We start from the raw sequence: 21521 nt of genomic DNA, 5'->3' as shown, positions 1-21521 counted from the left end.
CTGTCTCTGTTTTCCCATTCATACTGGCTTGCTCCAGATCCATCCATTCCTGTATGACTGGAGCCCAGCGAGGGGATGTTCCCCTGGAACCAGGGCCACATGCCGGAGCGGTCCCCACGTGCAGGGGATGTCTGCAGAGATCAGCAGTGCCCGCTGAGGCTTGGGGCCAAGGATACAGGGTGGTGTGTGAGATCGCCTCTGCCTCGGGGAACTCTCACTGTTGATTTGTTCTTGGGTGTATTTGGACTTCATGTGTTTTCCCTTCACAATCCTTAGAACACAGGATAACCGCCTTAGGAGAGATACCCCTGGCTCTCTGCGTGAATCAATCTCCTTGGCTTGCTTCAGAGCTGGAAGCCAGAAAATAACTCAGATGCCAGGGCTCTGCTGGCCAGGTCTGCCACCGAGGGTGTGTGAGGCAACAGCAGGGGCGCACCAAGCCCAGTCAGGTGACCAGCCCTGGCCTCAGGTCATGGAACACGAGAAGCTTCTCCAGTATGGTTCAAAGTCACTATTACCAGAAGTCATGCTTTTCCCAATCTTCTTTCTCCCATGATCCTCTGTTGCTGATGTTCAGCTCTGCAGGCTTGTCCTAGTGTCTTCTGACATCTGTGATCCCAGCATCATTTGTCCAGCGTTATGAGTCTGCTTAGCAACTGGCTTCTCCCCCAGCTCCCCCAATCACGCTGCTCCCCAGGACCCTGAGCCTCCGCTTCCTCCTGCTGCCTGGACTCATTATTCATCTTCCTGCCTGCTGGAAGTCGGTTTCATCCTGACTTACACGGTGTCCTGGGCAGATCAGTGATGCTGGGGAGCCGGAATGGAGCAGAAGGGCAAGGCGGGCTAACCCTGGCCTCAACCCTCGTGCAGTCCTCATCCCCAGGTCCTGTGGCCTGAGCTGTCTGAGGAAGCATGTTCAATGTGCTCGGCTGCAGACCGACTTGGGCTTGGGGGTGAACGGAATCTGAAGGACTGGGCCATTTCTGGAACCTGTTGTCTACAGGGGCCTTGTCCACACCACATGTGGTGATGGCTCTGCAGAGGAAACGGGTCCCCAGATGGCACTGCCTGGACAAAATGCCCAAGCAGAAGGAGCTTATGGAAGGGAAGGGTAGGGTGGCACACAGTTGTGAGGGCGCTCTATCTCAGTGAGGAAAGCACGGCAGGAGCAGACGGCCAGCGTCCCGCCTTCATGTCAGCAGGCAGGAAGGAAGAATACAAAAGAGCACAGCAGAGCCGGACTAAGACGCCTCGAGGCGTGCCCCCAGCAGCACGCTTCTCCCAGCAAGGTCCTACCTCCTGGACGCTCCACAACCTTCCCAAACAATGCCACCAACTGGGGACCAACTATGCAGACGCAGGAGTCTCTGGGGGACATTTTACATTCAAACCACCACGCAGAGTGAGCTTCTGGGCCCAGCTGAGACAGGACAGGAGGAGGTGGGCTGGGTCCAGAGGTGAGTGTCTCCCCATTGTCAGCACTCAGCCCCTGGCCCGGGTTCCTATGGTTTTACTACAGTGACGATGGGAACGGTCCCATGGACAGTCCTTCAGGAAGACCAGTCCTCACAAACTAGTGTGCTGCGTCTCTACTCTCCTGAGTGGAGCAGAAAGAATGGATGACAGGCTGGGGTGGACCAGGCCTGTGGGGCCTGTGCAGAGAGGCAGGGCTGGAGGCCCTCTCTGGGCTGAAGCCTGGCTGTGGCTCCCACGCTTGGCCCCTAGTCCTTTTTCTCTAGACTCCCAGGGGATGTCACTTCATGCAGGTATAAGCCACACTCATGGCCCACAGGATGGGGTTTGAAGTAGTTGTCATGTCTGCTCCTTCCCTCTCACCTAGCACTTAGATCTGCTTCTTGCTGTCCAGCCACACTGGGAGCTTAGTAGCCCTAGGACACACAGAGAGTCCTCCCTCCCCAGGGCATGGGCCTCTCTCTCCACATGTTGGAAGACCCTGACCACAGGCGTCCATTCCTCTGGCCCCTGCCCAGTAGGCCTGACCCTCACCCTCCTTTCTTGAATTCACTGCCACCTGACCCTACAATGAAAATTAATCCGTCAAAACAAGTCACTTACCAAGTGACAAATACTGCATGATTCCTTGTCTATGAGGTTCCCAGGGGCTAGAGACATAGGAGGGGACTCACTATTTTCTCAGCGGAGTGACAGGAAAGCTCTGGAGATGGACAGAGTGATGGCCACAGAGCAAGGTAAATGCTCTTCCTTATGTGTGTGTGTGTGTGTGTGTGTGTGTGGTGTGCCTGAGTCTGTGTATGCATGCTCACGTATGCGTAGGTGCATGTGCACATCTGTGTGGCAGTCAGAGGCCAATGCTGGGTGTCTGCTTCAGCCATTCTCCACATCTCATGCTGAACCTGGAGACCACTGATTCAGCTCAACTAGCTGGTCAGCAAGTCCTAGGGATCCTCCTGTCTCTGCCTCCCCAGCTCTGGGATTACAGGTGAATGCCACCATGCCCATGGGCGTTTCACAGGGGTACTCAGGATTATTCGAATTTGGGTGCTTGCGTGGCAAGTGTTTTAACAACTGAGCCATCTCCTCCGGCCCAACATGAATGCTCTTAAAGCCACCAAGCTGCGCCTCTGCATATAGTGAAGTTGGCAAATACTGAATTAGGTATATTTTGCCACCATTAAACAACCACCCTCACTGTCTGTCTATCCTTTCTGGGCAAAGAGTCCCACGCTGGGATGCCTCTTGTTTGCAGCTGTGACCTCGTGGCTGGAAGACAGACAGCACACAGCAGACCCAGTGAGACTGGCATGACATGGGTCGTGGTTGGGCCTGGAAGCTGGCGCCATTTGATCACCGTTTCTTCTGCACAGGACTGAAAATTGCCATTGTGAAAATGTACAAGCCAATGTTGTGGTATATTCAAGGCAAACACAATCAGGACACCAGCGGCCAAGCCAACAGGTGGCAGGTGGACAGACGGGCAGACTGAAGACCGCGAGGCTAGAGGGTTTCATGGGGGACAGGCTGGGGAGAATGGGTGGACAGATAGCAAAATTCACTCTTAGGCCTCAGCCCCTGCTGAGGCGGAGCACGCCATGTCCCCCCCCCCCCACGCACCCTTCCGCGGCCACATGCAGAGGGCTCTACTGCATTCATAGGACCTGAGAGGTCTGGGAGTGCGGAGGTAGGGACACACGGCAGGGAAGAAGGCTGACACTTGTCTGAAAGTTGTGGCCCTGTACCAGCAGGGTTCAGGGAAGTAGGACTCAGGAATGAGGGTGGTGATGGTTGTTGAAAAGCCACAGGCAGCCAGGGGTTAGGGTCTCTGGCCTTATTCAGTTCCCTGAAACACAAGGAGGTGACGGTGACGCACACTGGTGTCCTGGAACTGCCTTTGATTCTTATCTCAGATGCTGCCCTCTGAAATGCCTCCGAAGACGCCAGTCGGGTTTTATTTAATCCCTGTGTAACCGCAGAGGGCAGAAATGTGGCTACATACACTCGCTCGTTATCTGATTAGCACAGCTTCCTCTAATCCTCCTTAGACATGATCTCGGTTATCACCATGGGCTCTTTGTCAACATAATCTGGTTCTCCCTCTACCAAAGAGGCCGGGAGGAAGGTGGGCACGGAAGCCTTCTCTCTGGCATGTGGCGTGCAAAGCCTCAGGCCGAAGTTTCACCTGTGCAACTGTGGCCTGCCAACCCCCTGCCTGGCTTCACAGCAGGAGCTGCGCCCCAGGACCCAGAGCCGCTCTGGGATTCCCCATCACAAGCCCAAGTGGTCAGTTTTCCAATGAGAGCCACACACTTCCGGATGGAAAGACCACCCACAACCCCAAAGCTCAGACCAGACAGCCTGCAGGTCTGGCTTGGCTGTCCTAGAAAGTCATCATGCTTCGAGGACAGCTGTGTGTCCGTGACCATGTGAGCACGCTAGTGAACCTATGCACGTGTGAATCTGCATGCACATGCACATGTGTATCAGGTGTGCATATATGTGTGTGCGTGTGTGTGTGACAAAGATGTGTTATTTGACTGGAGAAATGACCGAGAAGCCACCCGAGGAAACAGTGCATCTTGTGCCCCTTGTGCCCATGGGGGCGCAGCTCCACCTCGTCAGCACAGAGGGACGGCGGTTCCTAGAGAAGATGGCACAAGCTCTGAGGAAAGCAGAGGCTTATTGGCTGGCCAAAAGGTTTTTGGGGACATGAGGATAAGCAGCATGTCCTTGGGGGAAAGAAATGTCTGAATGGGCTTCTGAAGTACAGAGGATTGCCAAGGGAATTTAAACCGGAACCCTGGAGAAGCACTTCCTGGACAGCCAGGGCAGCCCTCCCCCACCCCACCCCCACCCCCACCGGGAGAAAGGAGTTGAAAGCTATGGCACTGGGACGTTTTTATTGAGAACCCACAATGCTGGGGATTAGGGTGCAACCTATAGATGAAACATTCCCCCAGAGACCAGCTCCTGTCACCGAGAGGTCAGGAGGCCCAGCATGGGTACTGGGCTGGTCTCACACAGGGGCTCGCCCTCGGCTGGGTATCAGAAGGTGGGTCAATTAGTGAGGCAGAGCAGGGAGAAGCCTTCCTCCACACTCCTTCACCATCCTCCCTTTATTCAGTGGCCCTGCACTGTGGAGACACCAACCTGCCACTCTGCCTGGCTCTTGGCTCATTGCCATGGTAGCAAACAAACAAATAAACAACAATAACAACAAAACCCTAGATTTCCAGGCCCTGGCATCCTAAAGTATCCTTGGCTGAGTACACATGCAGATTTGCACTTGTGCCCCAAGTCCCAGAGAAATCTTTGAGGGCCTCATTGTCCCCAACCTGCAGCTATAGCTCCATTTGCATACAAGCCCTTGGTGGAGATGCAAATATTATTTCTGATCTCGGTATCATAGGAGTCAGGACGACAACCGGCTCTTACGCGCCGGGCAAGAAACCACTGTCTAGTGCTTAATAACGGGTCTGTCTGCCCATCCCCATTAGCGAAACCAGATTTTTAGTTCAAGAATAGGGTCAGGTTTCATTCGAGTAAATGAGCACTTACTTCTTTATTATCTAAAAACGAGAGTCCTGTTAGGTCAGTCACTGACTCTGGTCTAGACAGCCCTCTCTCCCTCCTTGTTGGGCCAGGCAGCCCATGCCTGTGTAGAGCCATCACTGCACCCACTCTGTGTGATTCTGTGCCTTTGGCGTGTTTCTCCTTCACCAGACTGAAAACTTCCTGAATTCAGGAAGCCCCATTTTCTTTGCTGGCCCTCCACTGAGAGGACCTGAGCCCACTGAGGCGATCAGAGAGGTGTCCTACCAGACATGGCAAGGGGTACAGGCAGCTGGCACATCTGCTTTTTTCTTAGGTTTACTTTTACTGCCCGGATTTTCTGTTATAATCATCACATAATGATACCTGTGACTTTTTTCTTGTACCCCTTGCCATGCCACACTCTGTGTGAGGACAACGCTGCCGCTGCCACTTCAGTCTCTCCGTCTCTCCTCACCCACGGTGCTGTGTCCTCCCCACCCTGCCCTGACCAAGAGGATAAAGGATGGGCGCAGTGAGGGTCCTGCTGCCCTTCCCTGTGTGTGTGGCACCTCAGATCCTTAAAACAGGGCACCTAGCACCCAAGGTTGAATGGGCAGGTCCTGCCCAGACTCTCCCGGCAGCCAGGTAAACGGAGACTCCACCTGTAGGGCTCCAGGAGGACAAAGTACACGAAGCAGTCCATGTCTGCAGGTCCCTGGAAATCCTGAACCACAGACGCTCGGCCTCCTCTCCCAGACAAGCTGGTTCCGACTTGCCAAACTGGCTGCAGCAGATCCCAAGGCAGTTTCCCCACAGAGGACACAAAACAGGCAGAAGCTCTCCATCCCACATAACCCTCCATGAACCAGACCCGCCCACCGGAGGACAAAGGGGCTGGAATCCCTTCCTCCTCATTCCAGCATGAGCTTTCTTGGTTTTTTGAGGTAGGGTCTCACTCTAGCCCAGGCTGGCCTGAAATAATGCACTAAGTAGTCTCAGGGTGGCCTCGAACTCACGGCGATCTTCCTACCTCTGCCTCCCGAGTGCTGGGACTAAAGGTGTGTGCCACCATGCCCAGCTCCAGCATTGGCTTTCTTAACACACACCATTTTATTGGTAATGATGTACAGTTTGACCCCCTTCTTACTCCTCCCAGCACTGCCTTTGCCCGAGTGACAATATAAGTTGATCCCTAGGTTGCATTGGGCCAGGTGGTGCCAGAGAAAGAAAACACTTTGAGAAAGAGAACTGCATGCCTTTCACCCTAACTACTGCCTTGGGGCTACACCCAGAGCAAGTAGGAGTAGCCAACAGCCCATTCCACCCATGGGACCATCAGAGAAGCAAGAGCAAGGTAGCATCTTACCAAAAAGGCCATGGGGCTCCGACTGGCGCCGCTGGGTACTTCGGCTTTGGTCCTTAGGTTTCTTGTGGCCTCTGAGGCTTCCAAAGCGCTTCATGAGTAGCTGTGGCCACAGCAGCAGTGACAGGTGAACATACCAGGACCCGCAGAGATGGTGTCACCTCAGCTGGTGAGTCACCAGAAGGGGTACAGCATCAGCCAGTGGGTGCCGGGTACACGGCTCGCTACAGCCCCAAAAGGCAGCCGGTGCTAGTGACAGCCTGAGAGTCCAAGTGTCCTCACTAGCATACGACAGGGTCACTCACGCTCCAGAGCCGTGAGCCATGGGCGCTCACGGTGCAACCCCACCCTGGTTCTGATGACAGCCCGTGGGGCTCCTGAGCGGAGCAGTCCTGGCCGGGCCACACCTCTGCAGTGGCTGAAGTGCCAGTCTCACTGTACTTAAGTAGGCAAGAAGCCACCCGACGCACACACAGAAACTTGCTGGGGCTCACCGGGACACTCACGGTTTTATCTCCTTAAACTTAAAGGCAGGAGGGGAGTCTAAGTAGGCGGAGCAGTCAGGAGCCTGCAGTCATGTGCAGAGCTGCGTGATGTCTCTTTAAGAAGACTGTAAAAGGAAACCACCCTGTACAGACAATTCTTGGCACCAATTGGCCAGAGCACATTCCCATGATGACATGACATCACACAACTATTTTGATGCATGTGCTTCTGGGCTCCTCGGGTCAGAAGGTTCCGGCTGCTGCCGGAGGAGAAGCCCCAGGTGCCAGCGCTGGAAGTCACTAAACCTCTGGCTCTTGAGCCACTTGCCCTGGGAAGTTGGGGACACAGCAAGATCACCTTTGAGGAAGGATAGGCTTGCCTAGGAATCCAGCGGAAGGTCTCCAGCAGATGTGGAACTTGAGCTCTGGACTCGCTGAGGATTGTGCAATGACAGAGCTCAGAGAATTGAGAGGGGATCTCTTTCAACCCCTCCCTTCGCAGTTGGGGCTGGGAATCGCTCAAGCTCCTGCAGCCAATGGCAGAACCAGGAGTGGCATGCTACGCCCCCCACCCCACCACACACTAAGCCAAGTCTTCCATAGAGCACAAGCTTTGTATGGGTGTGATAGTCACAATAAACGCAAAAGCACGAGCAACGGCAAAAGCTTCCCTGCCCCATAGCCTCAGTCAAGAGAAGTGACTTGTTCTTTCAGCAACCAGACTGTGACCTCAAGAAAGTCACTACTCTTCTCTGGGTCCCAGCTTCCAAATTCATGAGCAAGACTGGGTGATGCACACCTGTACTCCCAACACTTGGGAAGCTGAGGCAGGGGGATCATAAACTCCAGGCTAGCTTGGACTCATCGTGAAAGTCAATGACAAAAACCAACAAAGTAAAAAAGGAGCAAAAGGCTGCAGAGAAAGACCACTGAATGAATAGATATAAGATCGGTATTATTGTACATCATACGCATATATGTGCAAGGCATGTTTTAAATAAAAGAATATAAAAACGCCATGTCTACAGGGGCTGGAGAATGTAGCTCAGTGGTCAGAATGCTTATCTAGCTTGCCTAAAGTTCCGAGCCCCATCTGCAGCACCTCATCAAACCAGGCATGGTGGTACTTGCCTATCACCCTAACAACACTGGGAGGTACAGAGAGGAGGATCAGAAGTTCAAGGTCATCCTTTGCTACATAGTGAGTTCAAGGCCAAGACCAGCCTGGAATACACGAGATCTTGTTTCCAAAAAAAAAAAAAAACGTTGTCTAAGCCAAAGCCACATATATATATATATATATATATATATATATGTATTTTATAAACTGTGTGTGTGTGTGTGTGTGTGTGTGTGTGTGTGTGTGTGTGTGTGCAGGCCAGAGGATAAACTCCGGGTGTCAGTCTCCTTCCACTGTGTCTTGGAGACAGGGTCTCTCTTCTCGTTGTTGTTGCCGGTGGGAAGGCCAGGCCAGCTGGCATGCCAGCGTTGGGATTCTCCTGACTGCCTTCCCATTGCCATAAGCCTGCTGGGATTATAAGCATGTGTGCGCCACTTTGTGTCTGGCTTGATGTGGATGCTGGAATCCAACTCTGGTTGACAGGCTTTGGGAGCAAGCACCTTTAACCACTCTGCCCACTGCCATCTCCCTGGCCCCTAGAAACACACGATTAAATAGCACAGTGTGGGGGAAGGAATATTACTTCCAAGATTAGTGACTAAAAATGAACTTGCGTTCATCCAGACATTCTTTCAACAGCAGTTATTAAACCCCCAGCAAATGTTCTGGCAGCTGTTGATTGAGGGGACTGGGTGCTGTGAATCACTCACAGACACCCTGTTCTCCAAGAACTTTATTTTCATTAGCAAAATAATAACTGCCATTTATCAAGAGCCTCCCATGTGCCAAGCTGGGCACTGGTCAACCTCATAATTATTACTGTCTTTCACCCCACCCAAAGCAGAAGGGGCGGCCATTACTAACCCCAGGGCACCTAAGATGGGTAACTGGATTCCACAGCAGTAGTTCACAGGACCACAGAGCTGTCAAGCTGGGTGGATATGAACTTGAACCCCAATCCAGGTCCATCTAAGTGTGATCCATCCAATAGCAAACTGCAAAACTCTAACAACCGTAGGACCCGAGGTCGAAGTGCTGGCTGGCTTCCCCAAGACCAGCTGCAGAGATTTCTGTGGATGAAAGGGAATTGGAGAATTTCTCTCTACAGTCTTCATTTTACTTTTTGGAAGTTTAAAGGAAAACAAGAGCAAAGCCATGTTTTGAAATCTGGGCCTCATCTAAGGCCACCCTGCAGAGCCCACCAGCCCCTTGGGAGTCTCTGGCAAGCGGGAGTCCTCAGGTCAGAACCACCAAGCAGACTAGCTTGTCTCCTGTGAGGACACCTGGCGGCTGAGCCCAGAAGAGGAGCAGGCACTGTGGCTCCCTCTGCGCATGGGGCCAGGACTCGCCGCCGCTGCTCAGCTCAGGTTTTATTCTGAATTTGTCCCATATCAGAATGTGGTATCTGTCCAAGGAGGTAAGGATGGCACCACTTAGGTGAAGTGAAGACACGCATTCCCTTGACCCTTTGGGGCCACTGCCTGCTGCTGGGGAAGATGTCCACTCTCTGGAGGCACAGGAGATATTGGAGCATTGTACTTGCCAATTTCCACAGTGTAAACACTGCCATCTTGGTCCCTTTTAAGGTGCCAGCAAGGCGAGCACTGGCTGGCAACATTCCTGAGAACTACCCCTCGCTGGAATCTAACATATCCAAAGTTCCTTATATTGGAGCCTAGCTTTTTATCTTGCAATTAGAGACAGATTCTGACACTGTGGAGAGACAACACATTCACGTGGTGTGTTGGATGAGTGGAGACCTTTTCCCTAGCATGTGTGCAGGAAGGATGCCCACTCTCAGGAGGGTGGACACCAACAGTCCCTTGTCACAGCTGCCACCATATAAGGATCCCAAATGGACAGGGAGGAAACTTCTCCAACTGTGTGATTCAGCTGGCAGGGAAACAGTCTCTTGCACTGTTCTGGGGCATGTTTTAAGAAAGGGAAGTGTTAAAAAGAAGGAAACAGGAGTTCACAGGATGGCACTGTATTTTAAAATAGCCAGGGCCTTTCTGGACCACACTTTTAAAACATGCACTCCTGGGCTGGACAGACAGCTTAGCACTTAAGGTGCTTGCCTGCAAAGCCAAAGGACCATGATTTCATTCCCCAGTACCCACGTAAGTCAGGTGCACAAGGTGGCACATGCTCTGGAATTTGTTTGCAGTGGCTAGAAGCCCTGGCACACCCATTCTCTCTCTCTCTCTGCCTCTTTCCCTTTCTCAAATAAATAAATAAATAAATAAATAAATAAATAAATAAATAAATAAATCTGCTGGGCACGATGTCACATGCCTTTAATCCCAGTACTCGGGAGGCAGAGGTAGGAAGATTGCCGAGGGTTGAAGGCTACCCTGACACTACATAGTGAATTCTAGGTCAGCCTGAGCTACACCAAGACCCAGCCTCGAAAACCAAACAAACAAACAAGGAAAAAATAAAACCTGCACTCCTGATTGGCATGGGCTGGGAGGAACAGGAGCAAGAAGATAACAGGTGCCTGATCTGGGCTCTGACAGGGACTCATGGGTCACCATTCTCTTACCAGTTGTATGAGATTTGGAGAGAGGTGGGATTATAGTCAACTTAAATTGTGCTTATTGGGGTGTTTTTGTTTGTCTAGAGTTTCGGCCACATGCCTGCACGCAACGAGAGGAAGATGGCTTGGGGTATCAATGGCTTCGTACTTGCTGCACAAGTAGGAGAAGTCTGGGTCTCCAGAACTCATGAGCAAGCTGGGCATGGCGGCACACTCTGATAGTGCCCACGCTGGGAAGTCAGCGACTTCAAGATCCCTAGGGCTTGCTGGTTAGCTTGTCTGGCAGAATCATTGAGCTCTGGGTTCAGGAAGAGACCCTGCCTCAGAAAAATAGGACATATGCCAGACATGGTGGCCCTGCACCTTTAATCCCAGCACACTAGGGAGGCAGAGGTAGCAGGATCTCTGTGAATTCAAGACCAGCCTGTAGCTACACAGGGAATTACAGGTCAGCCTAGTCCAGAGTGAGACTCTCCCTTGGAAAACAATTTTTAAAAAAAGAAAATAGGAGACAAGTGACTCCACACATATATTCACACGTGCCTTCACATACTCATGTGCCTACGCACACATATACATATATGCATACAAGAAAGACGGCTGGGGAGATGGCCCAGTGGGCTAAATACTTGCCGCACATGCAGGTGGAGTTTGGATCCCCAGAACCAATTTGAAAGAAAGAAAAAAAAAGCAAAAACAAGGAGAAATATAAACAGACATTGAAGAACACAAACGCTTCACATTCTGAACCTGCTGCATTATTTTAATTTTTTTTTGTTTGTCTATTTTTTTTGAGGTAGGGTCTCACTCTAGCTCAGGCTGACCTGGAATTCACTATGTCACCTCAGGCTGGCCTCGAACTCATGGCGACGATCCTCCTACCTCTGCCTCCCAAGTGCTGGGATTAAAGGCATGCGCCACCACGCCAGCTTTATTTTAAATTTTTTTGTGTGTGTTGATTCCTCTCCAGCTAGACCAAAAGCACTGGGCCAGCAAGGATCCAACCCATAAAACCACCACCAGCAGCACTGGCTGAGCCTTGCATCAAGTTCAGTCCGAGAATCGCTGAAGACCCAGACTCAAATAGTATGTAATTCTGCAGAATCAGCCAGCATGCAGAGGTCAACCATTCATACAAAATGGTGACCCCGAGAGGAGCACGCAGGCCCCTTTTAAGCACAACTAGAGGAATTTTAGGTGGGTTATGTAATCTTTTAAAATGATTGGCTAAGCCAGCAGCAGTTACAGTTGTACATCTCTGATTGGTTGGGGCAGAAGGCGTGAAGGGTTGCGAAAGGGACATGTCTCTAGAAACCGACTCAGCCCCCAGAGCCCATTACCTTGGGCAGGTCCTTTGTTCGTGGTTTTCCCAGAAGTCTTGCCTGCCTCTCTGGGAAACTGAAACTGAGGACTAGATGTAAACTGGAGCAAATTTGATCCTCTCCCTCAGCAGCAGCAAGGCAGGCCAGGAAAGCAGGTAGGTGACTCCTATCCTCTTGGGGGTAGCACCTCCCATCCCTGGGTGATGCTGTCACTGACAACTCCAGTGCCAGAGAGAGGCTGTGACCACCCTCTGCCCTTGCATTCATGCCCTGCACGGCCACAGGGCTGCAGGCATTCCATGAGGCTCAGGTCTGGTTGACTCTAATGCATGGATTTTATTAGGTGTGCTGGCCGTCACACATTCTGATAGTGCAAAACAATCAGAAGCTGGGACTCAGGCTGGAGAGCTGGCTTAGCGGTTAAGGTGCTTGCCTGTGAAGCCAAAGGACCCAGGTTTGACTCTCTAGATCCCACATAAGCCAGATGTACAGAGTGGTGAATGCATCTGGAGTGTGTTTGCAATGCATCCATTTTCTCTCTCTCTCTGCTCAAATAAATAAATAAAAAGCTGGACAGCCCACAGGTGCTGTGGGGCAGGAGAGGAGACTGACAAGGCTTCCAGGGGGTGGCCAAGGGTGCGAGCCCATCAGCTTCTTGGCTCTGGCACATACAGGAGGGGTGTTCTCAGCCTAGGGGAAGAGCACATGGTGCATGCTGCATCTCCATGCCACGGGCAAAGTGTGATGACTGAGAGCTCCTTGGAGACCTTGTGACCCAAAAACTTGGAGGTACTAGAGACTAAGAGGTCTTGTCCCCAGACATGGGTGACATGCTACGACACAGAGGCGCCTGCCATCCAATAACTTGGTCCTATTCTGGGAGCCCAGCCTGGACCTGTCAGTGTGGCTCTTGGTCTCTGCTGTGGATACCATGGTAGATGTGCTACTTCCGTTTGCCCCTCTGTCCACTACCCATGACTTGCATCGCAGCAGAGGCTCTGAGAGCAGCAGTCATATCAGACCAGATGGTCGGAATAGCCCTGGTCTCTCCCCACCTGGAAGGACATGGAATGCCCATGGGACCAATGAATTAGTGCTATTTACATTGCATTTTGGAAAACCCCCAGGCCCTCCTCATCATCTGTGGTAGTTTGAATAGACGCCCCCAGTATACTCAGTGTTCTATTAGTTTGTAGTTTGTATCTGCAGCCACCTGGCTGGAGGCAGTGTCACTGGGGGGATCTTAGGGGATCTTAGGGTGTGGTGGTGGGTTTGAGATTTCAGTCTAAAGATACATAAAGTGTGCTGTGCTGTGGCTCCCATTTTCTGGCTTGTGCTTCTCTCTGCTTGGTCCTGTGAAGGCAGGCCAGCTTCTTCTGCCATTATGGAATTTCCCCTGCATCTGTAAGCTTCAATAAATCCCTTCCTCCATAACTGTGCCTGGTCTGGAAGTTCATCTCAGCGACCTGAAGCTGTCTGCCACATCATAGAAGCCACTTTGGATGTGTTTGCTGTTTGTTCTCATTTGTTGAGATAAGGTCTCATGGAGCCCAGACTGACCTTGAACTTCTGATACACGTGCCTGCACCTCCTGAGCACTGGATTAGAGGTGTGCGTCACCACAGCTGCTTGACCCAGTGCTGGAGAGCCCATCCAGGGCTTCATGCCAGGCAAGCACTCCACCCAATGAGCCACACCCCCAGCCGAAGCACCTGGATGTAGAGGTGATGTTCCTTGTACTGGAAATCATGGTGGGGGTGGGTATGTGGCTGAGATTCGGACACCCTGTTTCTGCTATGGGCACCTTCATTCATGAGCTCATGAATGGGAGCTCCATGTTGCCCATCCAGCTCTGAGACCCAGCAGGTCACTGAGCGACACCATCTGTATGTCCTACGTGGGCGCTTTCCCGAAGCTCCTTGCTAAGTTTTCAGCATGCCACTGCTCGGTCAGGAATCACAAGGAACTGAGGTTCCCTACCCAGAGTAGTTGGGAGGTGGGGCCTGCTCCATAGCTCGGTAGCTTCCTCCTCCAGGCGTGGTTCGGGTGCATCTCTGTCACAGGATGTTGGACAAGTAGACCAGATCACACTTCTGAAACCTCTGAGGGTCATTAGGCAGAGCCTGGAAAGCACCTAGCTTCCTGAAAGGCTGATGTCCAATCAAAACCTCAGGAGGTAAGAGCCCAGAGCCCCTTGGAGGAGGAGACCAGTCGCACACCTTTGTGCACACACACTGGCTGGAGGCCTCCTGCTCGTTGCAAAACACTGGGTCATATTTCATGGAAAGCTCTAAAGGTCATGTTGCACTTGATTCTCAGTGAACTCGCCCTGTCACCTCCTGGGGGCCTCCCTCGCCTCTCCCGCAGGGGCTGCGTATGAGTTGTATCTTAGAAGCCTGGCATTCCCCGCCTGACTCAGGCACCCATGTGGCTGCACACTCAGGGTCAAACGCAACCTCGTGGTGCCCACAGGAACTGGAGTTTGGAGACTGTGAGTGACAAGAGAGTGTTTGCTTTGGCAGAGACAAACTACCTCTGCTCATCCAGCTCAGCTCACACCCAGTATGTGTATGCCCACTGAGAACTGGCAGTGGCCAAAGGGGATATGAATGTCAAAAACAGGCAGGTGGAGGCTGGGGAGAGGGCTCAGAAGTTAAGGCGCTTGCCTGCAAAGCCTAATGACCCAAGTTTGATTTCCCAGTACCCACTATAGCCAGATGCACAAGGCAGTGCACGCATCTGGAGTTCGTTTGTGGTACCTGAGGACCTGGAGTGACACTTCATATTCTGTCTCTTTCTCTCTCCCTCATCCAGGTGTGGTGGCGCATGCCTTTAATCCCAGCACTTGGGAGGCAGAGGTAAGAGAACTGCTGTTAGTCTGAGGCCACCCAGGGACTACACAGTGAATTCCAGGTCAGCCTGGGTTAGAACAAAACCCTACTCAAAAAACAAAAATCAAACAAGAAACAAGGGCTGGAGAGGTGGCTTAGCAGTTAAGGCACTTGCCTGCAAAGCCTAAGGACCCATGTTTGACTCTCCAGGTCCCACATAAGCCAGATACACAAGGTGACACATGTGTAAGGTCACACATGCGCACAAGTTGGTACACACATCTGGAATTTGGTTGCAATGGCTGGAGGCCCTGATGCACCAATTTTCTTCTTCTTCTTTCTCTCACACAAAAAAAGAAAGAAACAAAAAAAAAAATTAGGGTTATAGAGTTGGCTTAGCAGTTAAGGTGCTTGCCTGTGAAGTCTAAGGACCCAAGTTTGCAGTGCTTGGAAGCCCTGGCATGCCCATTCCCTCTCTCTCTATCTGCCTCTTTTACTCTCAAATAAATAAATAAAAATAAAATATTTAAAACAAACAAACAACAACAAAAAGCAGAAAAGTGGGCTGAAGAGGTAGCTTAGTTGGTAAAGTACAAGCAAGAGGACCTGACTTAAATTCTAGAACCTACATTAAACAAAAGTGGGGTGTGACGGTGTACCCTCATAATCCCAGCACTGGGGTGGAGGAGACACACGGATGTTGAGAGCTCATTGGCTAGCTGGCCCAGACTACTTGGTCAGTTCCAGGCTAGTAAGAGACCCTGTCTCAATAAAGGTGGACAGTGCTTGAGGAACAATACCAGAAGGAGTCCTCTGGCCTCCACACACACCTGCAAACATGTGCGTGCACCTGCACCCACTAATGGCAACACACATACACACAAAAGTGTCAAAAAACCAATAGCAGTAATTATTTTTAGCATGTCAAAATGCAGGACTCAGCAAGCACAAAGCCACAGATTTCTTTAAAACCCCATGAGAAGGGTGGAGAGATGGCCTGCAGAGCCTAAGGACTTATATTCTACTCTCCAGGTCCCATGTAAGCCAGACGCACAGTGACACAACCACACAAGGTCGTGAACGTGCACATGGGTGGGGGCACACACATCTGGAGTTTGCAGTGTCTGCAAGCCCTGGAGCACCAATTTTCTCTCACTTTTGCATTTTAAAAAAAGGCAGTTTATTGGGTTTGCCTGGACAAAAAGAAATCCCATAGGATCCCATGGCAGGTTCTTGGGGGCCTTGCCTTACTCAATTCTTTCTTGAGGCAACTGGATTCTGTCAAGATCTCCCTAACAGCATGTCATTCTCAGGACCCCAAAGGCCCCAAAGATAAGTGTGTGGCCCAGAGGGAGACTCCTGGAGTCGAAAGGCCATAGAGCGATGAATCCACGTTTCCAAGTAGTGAGGGCTAAGCGCTGGCCATTATGACTAAAGGGACGAAGGAAGAGGAGTGCGGCCCCAGCCTTGGCAAAGGGAAAGCCTGGAGGGAGTGTATTGCAGGGGGCGGGCTTATGGGTGTTATAGCCAGTTTCCCCATGCCAGTGTTTGGCACACTCTCCTGTTGCTATTGTCCACCTTATGGTGGCCATGGGTTGATGTCCACCCTCTGCTCATGCCACAATTTTTCCCTGCCATCGTGGAACTCCCCCTCGAGCCTGTAAGCCAAAATAAACCTCTTTTTCCCACAAGCTGCTCTTGGTTGGGTGATTTCTACCAGCAATGCGACCCTGACTGCAACACACATGCATGTGTGCCTGTGTTACGCATGGGTGCATGTTTGTAGGTGTGTGTGTGAATGTGTATATGTATACACGTGAAAGCCAGTGGTCACCCACTTCTTTTTGAGATATGGTCTTTCATTGGCCTGGAGCTCATCAGTTAGGCTAGACTGGCTGGCCAGTGAAGCCCAGAAACCCTCCTGTCTGCCTCCCCAGCACTGGGATTGCAAATGTGCCACCATGCCTGGCATTTACACAGGTGCTGAGAAGTGGCCTCAGGTCCTCGTGCTTGTTCAAGAAACACTTTACCCACATCGCCAGCTCCTCAGCCCCTCATCTGGCTCCTTTACACGTTCCCAAAAGGCTTTGTGGCCATGTCACAGCAGTCAGGAGCACTGACAGCACAACGGGGATGGCTGAAGGACACCGGGGCCACCGAAAAGGCCCCTGCATCAAAACTGGACAGTGGACAAATGTACCCCAATGACTTAAATACAGGTCCATGAGACTAGACACACACATAACACACGTGTGTACACATGCATACATACTTACATATCTATATACATACATACACGTGAAAACGTGGAAAATCTTTTCTGAACTAGAATTTCCTCCAACCAACCAATATAGAATTAGTGATAAAATTAGAAAATCGCTTTTTGGCAACCACTGCAGTCATAATTCAGGCAAGAATCATCAATCGGTGCTAAAAGCAGCAAGCCGGCGTTGGATGAGAAGCGGGGAGATAGTTATGTCATCCCAAAGAGCTGCCCCAGAAACCCTGGCCGATCACAAAGGGAAAATTAAGCACTTTATAAAGTGGACCGTGTTGCTGCCCAGACAGCCCCTAACAAGCCACCAGGCTGGTATCACCAGGAAGGTGCCACAGCAGCCACAGGCTCCCTGCTGCGAGGCCTTGGACACAGACACAGGCGTGGGCAGGTCTGCCAACAGTCACCCCAAATCCGACCATAAGGAAGCGTCAGGCACACCAGAAGTGAGGACAGTCACACGACAGCTGGCCTGGGGCCTGAGTGCCTGGCCAGTTACAGGGGCTGTGACAGACAGAGGAGCTGTTCCCAACTGAGGGATGGGAGGGGGAGCCACAAGAAGCAAGCGTGTCTGGGCCTTTCTCTTCCAAAGGACGCCATGGAGACAATCTGAAGACAGCAATTAAAGCCTAAAGTTTAGCTGACTTCATTGCGGTCACACTGATTTCCTCAACTGGGTAGTTACGCTGTGGCTAGAACGACCACGCTTTCATGAAATGCGCACTGAAATGGCTGGGGTAAGGAGACACTACATTTGTAACTTAACTGTCTGGTGATGAGCACACCGCAGGTGGAGGGATGGGAAGAGACAGACTACAGAGCTAAGCAAGTGTGGAATGACGTCAGCTCTGATGTTAGCACTGGGAAATCAGGGAGAATATACAAGAAACCCTTACTTCTTTTTTGTAAGTTTGGAATTGTCAAATCAAAATGTCACTTTTCAAAAGGATTAAAAGGGGCTGGAAATGTAGCTCAGTGGGTAGAGTGCTTGCCTAGCATCTATGAAGCCTTGGGTTTGATCCCTAGCCTCACATAAAATATTTGTAACCCCAGGTGGATAAAAGGTTCAAGGCCAGCCTCAGCTACGTATAGAGTTCTAGCCCAGTCTATGGCCACAGCACCCTGAATGTGATTGTTCTCACGCCATCTGGGAAGCTAAGCAGGGTCGGGACGGGAGAGTTCAAGGCCAGCCTGGGCCATGTCATGTGATGAGAAAGAGCTCAGAGGGGGTGCGGATGTTACATCTGAAAATAAGATGGGTGGTCAGGCCTCACGGAATGGCAGCACCTCCAGAACAGCTGGACTGTCCCCCATCCGGCCTGAAAGGACTCCACGATCCATCCTGGAGGAACAGGAGGCCCCTCTGGGAGTGTTTCCTTATCTTTTCCAAAATAATGATAATCCCTGGCACTCAGAGCCCAGCCAGTGCTGGCGAGGATACGGACAGTTCCTGGCCGGGGACAGGTGCATGGTGGCCGCCAGAGGGCACCCTCCCAGTGCCACTGGGGTGCCAGGCCACATAACTGAGCTGTGCAATGGCTGCACTTTTCAGGAAACTTGGATGCCGCACATACTTTTCCTTTCTTTGTGGACAGGCAAGATGAGTCACGTTCAGAAGGCTGCAGACCTTGCCAGCTGCCTCGATCTGGAAGGTTCCTGCTGCAGCCAGCGAGCACAGGTCCGGAGAAGGCTGGCTGGGCCAGGGCAGGGTGGCCAAGGGAGGCTCGCCTGGGACAGGGCCAGCCAGAGCAATTCTTCAAAGGGCACAGGGAAAAAATCACACTAACTCTGGATTCTGGGTGTATGCTGGAGGCAGGCTCAGGGCTATCGGTCCAGGCCCCTGGGAGACTTGGGGGGATGGGGAGAGGGAGGGACCTTCTCCTTTCATGTCCCCATGTTGCTCTGCAAGCCTGCCTTCTCCAAGGTGGCACATACAGCCCTCTCCTGGTCACACAGCCAGTTCCTACCCATCTTCCAGCCCTGTTCACTTCCTCCTCACTCCCTCTGTCCCTCTCTTCCTGTGACTATTTTGGTATGGGGACACTGGAGATGAGCCCTGAGTTGGTGGGGGGAGGGGACAACTTCAGGAGCTGGAGCGAAGGTCCTTGTAAGTCCCCCTAGGGGCAGTGAGATGAAAATTAGCATTCGGGACATGTGTTGGGGACATTCTCGGGATCCATGCTGGCCGTGAGGAGGGGGAAGGAGGCAGGACTGCCCAGAGTGGAGGCAGCACAGCAATGCAGACCCGGCAAGGCCCTGTGGAAAGTTCCATGGCTTCAGAGCTGCCTGAGAAGGGGTCAGGGTGCGTCCCACAGCCACATGACAATGCATACAGTCTTTAGAAGGGACAGAAGCCGGGGTGAGGGTCTAATGAGCAGCCAGCAACTGGATGTGGAGCCCCTCACTCCAGAGGGGGAATCTGGGAGGCACATCAGGGTGTCTGGTACAAGGCTATTCAGAGCACAGAGCCTAGGAACGCGATGTATTAGATCCTGGAGTGCCAGAAACCTGGAGCCCCGGCGCCTCCCTACGTGAAGTCAGACCCAGACTACCACGCAGGTCATCCCTCAGGAAGGCTCGAGACGGCCTTGCTGTGGCTCTCTGCCTGCGCCAGCATCAGTACCAGTGACCCAGGCCCCAGACGTTACTCTCAGAGGCCGAGGACAAAAGTAGCTGTGAGGGGGACATGCATGCTGCTACTGGCCTGGCGTGCGTCGCCACAGCATTCTAGTACCAACCTGTCTGTTGTCGCCACACTGGAAGGCACGGCTTCCATCCCTGTAGTGCTGGGGGGGGGGGTCCCCTAACAGATTTGTCACTGTGCAGGTCCTGAGGTTCAGCATGAGTCCCCAGAGCCTCTCAGGGTGCCTTCACCCCCGAGCATCACGTGGGCATTCTCTTATCTATTCCTGCTGTTTTCTCTGCCCAGGGGCCAAGCCTTGGCCTCTTCAGGGTGATGGAGAGCTTCCTCTCAGTGGAGGAAGGGCCGCCGAAGCACCCTCCTCTGGCATGGGCACAGTCCCCACAGCTCAGTTCCTTCCAAGCAGGCCAAACTGGTCACTTTCCAGCCTCTATTGGGGCTGCTCCCTGGCCTGCAGGCTGTCCCATTTTTCCCACTCTCTCACCAGGGCTGGAAGACTAATCCCTGGGTCGCCTCCCAGGCTCTCGGCCGGCGCCTCAGCTACCCCCTCGCCTCCCAACCACAGAACGGCGTAATTGTAGCCATCTAAGCCAGTACCAAGCCCGGCTGTTTTCAGTACACAGTGGCCCCGCCTTCCTGAAGGACCCTGCCCAGCTTGAGAAGTGAACGGTGTCCTGTGAGAAGATTGGGGAGCAGATGCTCTCTGCAGAGTCCCGGGCCTGAGCACTGGAGGACCAAACTCACTTGAGTTGGCCCCTAGCCCTGCGGCTCCAGCTCTGTATTTAAAAGGCACAATGGCCCATTGATCGGGACAGGCTGTCCCACTGCCCTGTTTGTTCTGTGGGGCAAGCCAGGGCAGGGCACCCTCAGCCTTGGGAAGCCCTTGGCATGTAAATTGTAGACTTGGAGACTCCAAAATCGACGCCTTAAAAGCTGGAGTTCATTCTTCCACACACAACACAAAACCTTTGGCGGTTTATGGAAAAACACACTTTTATTTGAAAAATAAACTCTAGTTGCTGGGCTGTAAAAGGAAGAGCTGTCTCAGATCCAATGCTGCCGCTGTGGTGTGGAAGGACCCAAAGTTCTACAAGTTAAACAAAGGTCACTGCAAGCTCATGCGAATTTTGAAAGAGTCTCACAGGGCATGCTCTGGTAAGGAGCCAGGAGGCAGAAGGGAATAAGAGGGCACAGAGGCCACGCCCCAGCACCACGGTGTTTCCTGGTGGAACCGGAGCGCTCTAATTTAACTCCAAACAGAAAGTGAAATTCCTTTGGAGGTTCAAAGTACACACGACCTTGGTCATGGCTATTAGCTGGTCTTGGAGCCCTGAGTGGGAAAGCGCACCCTTCTACCCAGGGCTTTCCTCCATCCCACCCATTCTCTGCATCCTAACCAGACTCGCCCGGCAGGTGTTCCAACCCACCCCTCGCCCTGCTTCTCCGCCACCTAGGGTTTTATTGCTTTCCAGACAGCGCTTACTCGCTCCACACATCATGAAATCAGCGGTATGGGTCAGATAAAGTATGCTAAAGGCTAGAGAACAAGCGAAGACTTAGTCCAGGATAGACACCGATGCGAGATGGTGCACGAGCCGTGTGACGACATCAAACGTGCTTCTTACCGCACAGCCATGCTGCAGTAAAGCTACGTGGCCTGTGTTCCAGTGTCCTTCAGGGCATATGTTCCACCTTTTGCTTTTTGCTGGCCTACCAGATGCTGTGGTATTGCTATAATCAGAGGAGGCGGCTCTCCAAGTTAGCCACACTGGATCCCTTTTGTCCTGGTAGGACAAAGCTCATGGCCCAATACGCAAAGGGACATCAGTGACAATCACTGTATGTGGGTCACTACCCATTAAGGAAGGTGTCATTTATTGCTCGGTCAGTTGCGGGGTAGGGAGCTGGCCAGATGCCACCTTGTTTCACTCCCCA

General features: G+C 52.1%; 1 protein-coding gene across 3 annotated transcripts in view; it reads right to left on the bottom strand.

Moving 5' to 3' along the window:
• Positions 1-21521, bottom strand: part of Prkag2 (protein kinase AMP-activated non-catalytic subunit gamma 2) — a 272478-nt gene that overhangs the window by 149310 nt on the left and 101647 nt on the right. The window contains exon 1 of one of the 3 annotated variants that reach the window (XM_045160313.1): positions 6377-6516. The exons of the other annotated variants lie outside the window; for them this stretch is intronic. Within the exon in view, the coding sequence (XP_045016248.1) occupies positions 6377-6470 (94 nt within the window). The 5' untranslated portion in view covers positions 6471-6516. Of the gene's footprint in view, positions 1-6376; positions 6517-21521 lie in introns of those variants that run through there. 3 annotated transcript variants of the gene reach the window in all.

Source organism: Jaculus jaculus, chromosome 10 (genome assembly GCF_020740685.1).
Source record: "Jaculus jaculus isolate mJacJac1 chromosome 10, mJacJac1.mat.Y.cur, whole genome shotgun sequence".
NCBI lineage: Eukaryota > Metazoa > Chordata > Mammalia > Rodentia > Dipodidae > Jaculus > Jaculus jaculus.
Note: the sequence above shows the minus strand (reverse complement) of the source record. Positions and strands in the feature narration are given on the sequence as shown.